The 6,063-nt window shown below is 50.8% G+C and overlaps 1 protein-coding gene across 1 annotated transcript; it reads left to right on the top strand.

The window, feature by feature from the left end:
- Window positions 1-1,653: 1,653 nt before the first annotated feature.
- GSC (goosecoid homeobox) lies at window positions 1,654-5,798 on the top strand. Its single transcript, XM_075103815.1, has 3 exons — window positions 1,654-2,322; window positions 2,507-2,766; window positions 3,239-5,798. Exons 1-3 carry the CDS (start codon window positions 1,992-1,994, stop codon window positions 3,389-3,391), a joined length of 744 nt encoding a protein of 247 aa, XP_074959916.1. The 5' UTR covers window positions 1,654-1,991; the 3' UTR covers window positions 3,392-5,798.
- Window positions 5,799-6,063: the final 265 nt, after the last annotated feature.

The following is a 6,063-nucleotide window of genomic DNA, read 5'->3' as shown; positions in this document are numbered from 1 at the left end:
TACCGGCCAAAAACCCCAGCAAACCAGCCCAAAACTGCCCCCAAAGTCCAACACCAAAGAAACAAATAAACGATCAAAAATAAAGAAAACGCCCAAAGCAACAACAGAGAAAGCCCAAATCTAACAAAACAAAAGAAACAAATAAACCAACTCCACAACTCTGTCAGATAGTTTCACTTTACATCGAATTCTCAAAAATATGCACGAAGTTCAGGTCTAAATCCCGAAGCCGGTAAGAAATGGATCGGCAAATAAACTGAAGAAAAGGAAATGATGCTTAGTAATTAGACACACGGCGACGTATTAAGAAAGTGAGAATTAAGGTCCTGGCATTCTTTAACGTCTTGCTAGAAATAGGGTTTTGGTCACGATCGTTCTCGGATGCAGTTTTAAATCCTGGAATATCGAGGAAAGGGAGGACGAGGATAAAGTGCGAGTAAGCGCTAACGAGGATCTTCTTTGTTGAGGAAAAATAATGTGTTCCTCGTAAACGGACCCTAATGACTTGTTTTCATTTCATGCGTACAATTTCCTACCTTCTTTGATGGAGGGTTGATGGTGTAAATAGTCTAATCTTATTCAGTTCACCTCCTGTGGATTCCCAGTGACAGTCGTGACAGACGAAGTATTCTGCAAATCACAAGAGCCAGCTACCAAGAGAGACAAACGTCTTAATAGGAAGAGTTTTAGGAATTTAAAACCGCTCCATTTCAAATTCACGGAACACGCAAAATATAAATTTCTCCGTATCATTGCAATTCTATAGGCTTTCTTTTCCAAGCTAGAATTGGAAAGATTCTTCCTTAAACAGAAAAGAGAAAGGCACCAGGATGGATCAGGAGCAAATCGGAACACCTACCAGACCGGGGATTTGAGATGGCACTGGTCTTTAGCATTTCCACGTCCTGGCTTGTTTAAAAATAAAAAGTGATACCTGTCTGGATCTGAATCTCTTTAAAAAGATGTTTACGCGTCCTAGTTCCGTCAGGTGATCTAGGAAAAGAGAAAAAAAATACAGTTCATTTACTCAGTGAAGAGGTTGTTGCTTCACCGCACAGAGCTGAAGTGAGAGGAACGCACGCTCCGCAGCAGCCCGTCAGCCCTCCGAGCCGCGGGACGCGAGATTCAAACCCTGCCACAGAATCACTTGGAGAGGGTGCGGGGGGAGTTGCGTGGTTGTACCGCAGTTTATTTTATTTTTTTTTTTAATGCTTCTTAACCAATTCGAAGCATAAATAATGAATCTGAGCTTCAGACAGAGGAAATCGCACCCACTAATGTGGACTAACACGAGCAAAGCAGGCGCATAATAGCCGAGGCTAGGAGCTGCTAACCACTTCTGCACAATGGCATTAATAAGATTAACCTGGGCAATTAGCTGGTGCAGCAGAGATCAAGCCTAAATCCGGGGCCTTTCAAAAAAGCCCACTAATGGAAAGGATTACGTTAATTTCATTAATTCTCAATACACAGACCCGGGCTCCTTTCACTCCTTTGTGTAACCCCCACCTCTTCCCTACAAAAAAGGGGGATAAAAAAAAAATCAAATCTGGTTTTGTTTGTCATCTGCATATTACCAGGAACTAAATCCAGGATGACGTCGCCTGGGTATAAAAAAGGGAAGAGGTTCAGATGGATTATACTCCGAGCAGCCCTCTGGGTTGAGATCAGTAAACAGGCGAGAGTTGAGGGGGGAAAGTTCCAGGGGTGGATCCTGCGCGCACACACCCGCACACGCACACACATGCACACGCACACACGCGCGCACAGGCACACACGCACACTCTGCCCGCAAGCTGCCCTCGGAAAAAGCTCCGCTCTTTTCGCTCCGAACCCTTTTTAAAATTTCTCCGAAAAGTTTCGATTTCGTGTCTCTCCAGCCTCCCCCCCCCTCCCGCCCCCCCACCACAACCACCGCCACCTACCCGCCGTCCCGCCCGCCCTCCCCCCGCGGCCGGTCCCCGCTGCCCTGCCCCGGCACGGTTTGGGGCATGCCTGTGAGCATGTTCAGCATCGACAATATCCTGGCGGCCAGACCTCGCTGCAAGGACTCGGTGCTGCTGCCCCCGAGCGCCGCGCCCGTCGTCTTCCCCAGCCTCCACGGGGACTCGCTCTACGGCAGCGCCTCCGACTACGGCGGATTTTACTCCCGGGCGGTGGCACCCGCCTCCGCGCTGCCGCCGGCCGTCACCGGATCCCGGCTCGGCTACAACAACTACTACTACGGGCAGCTGCATGTGCCGGCGTCCCCCGTGGGCCCTTCGTGCTGCGGAGCCGTGCCGCCTCTGGGCGCCCAGCAGTGCTCCTGCGTCCCCCCCGCAGGTAAGGGTCCCCGCGCGGAGCGTCCCCGCGTGGGACGGGGCGGACGGGCTTTCTTTGTTCCCGCAGCCGCGGGGCAGGAGGGGGTGGCGGGGAGCTGGCGGCTCCGCAGGAGCGGGGATGGGCGGCGGGGGCCAGCAGCGATCTCATGCAAAGCCTGTCCGTCGTCTCGTCTGTCTGTCCGTAGGTTACGAGGGCACTGGGTCAGTCCTGATGTCCCCTGTTCCCCATCAGATGTTGCCCTACATGAACGTGGGCACTTTGTCCCGGACGGAGCTGCAGTTACTGAACCAGCTGCACTGCAGGCGAAAAAGACGGCATCGGACGATCTTCACTGACGAGCAGCTAGAAGCGCTGGAAAACCTCTTCCAGGAAACGAAATACCCGGACGTGGGCACCAGGGAACAGCTGGCCAGAAGGGTGCACTTAAGAGAGGAGAAAGTGGAGGTATTTTGCTCTCCTTTCCCCCTTCCACCCTCTGCCTTTCGCATTTAAACGCGCTGGGACGCCGGTCCCTCGCTGCGGCTCCAGCCCGGCTCCGCCGGCCGCGGCGAGTTGGGGGGGGGGGGCGAGCAACAGGTTTGCGGGGGGCAGAGGGAAAGTCTTCCATCATTATTATTATTATTATTATTATTATTATTATTATTATCATCGCCAAGCGCCCCTCTGGAGGCGGCTGGCCGAGCCGATGGGGCGGCTGTGGGCAAGTGTCGGGAGGCGGTTGTGCCTCCCGAAGGCGCTCAGCCTTCCCCGCCCGGGCGGCCGCTCCCTCCGCTCCCGCCGCGGCTCCGGGCCTGGCCGGGCTCCGGCCGGGAGGAGGGCGCGCTGCCGGCTTGCGTCTTTGGGTTTGGGTTGGTTTTTTTTTCTCCCTTCCCCCCCCCCCCCCCCCCCCCAATAAGTTAATTTCTTAACGTAACAGGTTTGGTTCAAAAACCGCCGGGCAAAGTGGAGGAGGCAAAAGCGGTCGTCTTCGGAGGAGTCAGAAAACGCACAAAAATGGAATAAAGCGTCTAAAACCTCTCCGGAGAAGAGACAAGAAGAAGGGAAAAGTGACTTGGACTCCGACAGCTGATACCTCGCAGGGGGGACATTTCCCGTGGACAGTCGGATACGCTCCGGAGGATGCTACTAATCTTGCACAAGCTCTGCCTTGTTGGAGGGGGAAAATATCTGTATATAATGTACAATGCCCCGAGTTGATTTCGTGTAAATAAAATGTGTTGCGGAGGTGTTGCACAGGTAGACGGCGGCGCGTTTGTTCACCCCTGTGCTGCGGGGAGAGGGGAGAGGAGAAGAGAGGAGGAGATGAGAGGAGAGGCGGGCGGCGGTGCCCCGCTCCCCGGGGACCAGGGGCGGCCTTGCAGGCGCAGTTACTTATTTACCGCGGTTTCGCCCAGTTCGCGAGGAAGCGGAGGGCAGGGCGCTGCCAGTCGGGCCCCTTGGTCACCCGCCGGCTGCAGGCCGAGGGGCGATGGCCGACCTTTCAGCCGGAGGAAGGCGGCGGAGGCCGGGCCGGGCTGGTCCCGTCCCGTCCCGACGGCAGCGCCCGGGGCTGTCCCGCCGAGGCCGGGAGCAAACCTCGCCCCTGCTGCCGCTGCCCCCCCCGCACCCCCCGGCGGTGCCCGTCTGCTCGGCCCCAGGGCCGAACGCTTCCCGCCGCGGGCAGCCCCCTCCCGCCCCGCCGGCCCGGTCAGGCGATGCCCTTCGGAAATACTTGCAAGCAAAGCAAATTCGGCCTCGCACTTGTTGCTCTCTCCTGTTTCCCTGCGCTTTTCTCTCCCTCCCTCTGCAGTCATACCCTGTTGAACTTCCAGACGTGTGTCTTTGATCCCCCTTTAGAAAAGCTATCTCCCTACATCGGTGTTTAAAATTGCTATTAATGAATTTCATCCGTGATCAGATGAATTACGCATAAAGGGAGGTACGAGCCCTCGTGTGCTGCTTTTGGGGATGTTTCACAAGTAGTTGCTAACTGATGTTTTCTCCCCTTTGAGGCAGCACCTTTGCAGTGACAGCCTGGTCTCATTTTACTCTTCCCTCTGTGAGGGCCTTGTAAAAGAGAAGTCTATTCCCCCTGTAAAATTCACATTCATTTTCCATATGCTTTTTTGCCTGTGACTCCCCAGCTCCCAGTGTTCATCCCTTCAGAGCAGAACCACCGCGGCTTCCCCATGTTGTCTTGTTCAGAAAGACCTTTCCCTCTCCTTGTCTACAAAGACTGACTATAAATTTAAAACAAATGACCAGGAGGCATAAAGCCAACATGGATAACCTCTGGCTGGAAATCTTCATGCTGTGCCTTTCATTCAGAAGTTAAGTGGTAGCGAGCTGATTTTCCGTAATTATGGCCGATGCCTATAACTCACCTGTACCTATTCCGCTCGTTCAGCTTAGGCAAGAAATCGGTTTATACAAATGTGCTCACCATTGCTTCCAGTGACACTAGAAAGGGTCAGCTGCAGTGTTGCTTGTCCTTGTGCCTTTCCTCCCTTTCCAGATACATCCAGCTTTTTATGGGTATTGTAGTATGGTGCATATTGCAGGTGTTAGTGCGATAGAGCAAACCTCAGTACCTGTCTGCCCAGATAATGTTTCCTTATGTACCCATGCTTCCTCATAGATGTTGTATCTCCCTCTGAGCAGTCGCCGTACCAAGACGTAGGAACAGCTGCTGTGGAAGAAATTAAGTGTGGTTTTGTATGAATCAGTCCTTTAGGGGGCTTACAGTTTCATAGCTACTGCTCTCTTGAAGAGAAGAAGAAATTTAGCCTCTTTTGTTCCTTAGCGCAGCAGAGAAGGAAGGAAAAAAGCAAATTTCTCAATGGATTCTTCTTCTTGGATATATACCACGGTTTGGCTCTACAGAGCTATTGCATTTTGGAGATGCTACCGTATTGCTACGATGTGTATCCGATCTCTGTAAACTGTATTGAATTACTACCCAGCAGCACTGAAAATTAGTTTTCAAATTACTGAAAATTAGTTTTCAAAAGAAGTGTTTTGTTATGTTATATGCAGGAAGTCTCACTGAGTGGAATTTTAATGTCATCTCCTCTGTATTTAGTCATTGTTAGGTTTTAAAGTGCATACTCGATTTGCAAATAAAAGCCAGGTCTAAGGATAATATTGCCCAGGATTTTGCAAATGCTTATGTATTTTTTTTACTTCCCACGTATAAATATCCTTACTGCTACATTGGGAGCTCGGTAGGGTTTCACTTTGTTTTGTTTTGCATTTTTGTGTGTGGAGTGGTAATCTTGGAAGTCACTATTAAGGATTTTATCCTGCATAGTTCAATGTGGGAGTTAAACTGGGTCTGGGTTTTTAAGGGGTGGGCTTTAAATATGATTTTGATAACCAGTACCAGTTACTTAAGGTTGTAGTCCACATCTTCAGAGGTTTTTAGGCTTTTCCAATGGGAGCAAGGTGCTCGAGAACCGCAGAAGCTCCAGGTCACTGAATGTGCCAATTTATGGATTTGTTTAGAACTTTTTGTTCTGCGGGAGCATGGGATTTGACGTAAGAATCAAAACCTTGTGTTCCAAAGCATGCTTTCTATGCATGGGATTGTGATGAAGTCACCAATGATTGCCTTAAAAGCACATTGTACCTTAGTCTGAGTTAATATTTGAGTTGACTATAAACTCTTGATTACTGTAAGCTTGATCTTATCTTAAAGTCACTGATATCTGTTCTTAATACTTCATATAGGTGTAGCTCTATTAGAGTTAATATCACTTAACA

This window comes from Phalacrocorax aristotelis, chromosome 9 (assembly GCF_949628215.1).
Source record: "Phalacrocorax aristotelis chromosome 9, bGulAri2.1, whole genome shotgun sequence".
Lineage (NCBI taxonomy): Eukaryota > Metazoa > Chordata > Aves > Suliformes > Phalacrocoracidae > Phalacrocorax > Phalacrocorax aristotelis.
Note: the sequence above shows the minus strand (reverse complement) of the source record. Positions and strands in the feature narration are given on the sequence as shown.

Bases quoted from the DNA above. Each gene is read 5' to 3' on its own strand.
- GSC (XM_075103815.1), top strand. From the start codon at position 1,992: ATGCCTGTGAGCATGTTCAGCATCGACAATATCCTGGCGGCCAGACCT. The intron at 2,323-2,506 runs GTAAGGGTCCCC...GTCTGTCCGTAG, and splicing joins CTCCTGCGTCCCCCCCGCAG to GTTACGAGGGCACTGGGTCA. The intron at 2,767-3,238 runs GTATTTTGCTCT...TTAACGTAACAG, and splicing joins TAAGAGAGGAGAAAGTGGAG to GTTTGGTTCAAAAACCGCCG.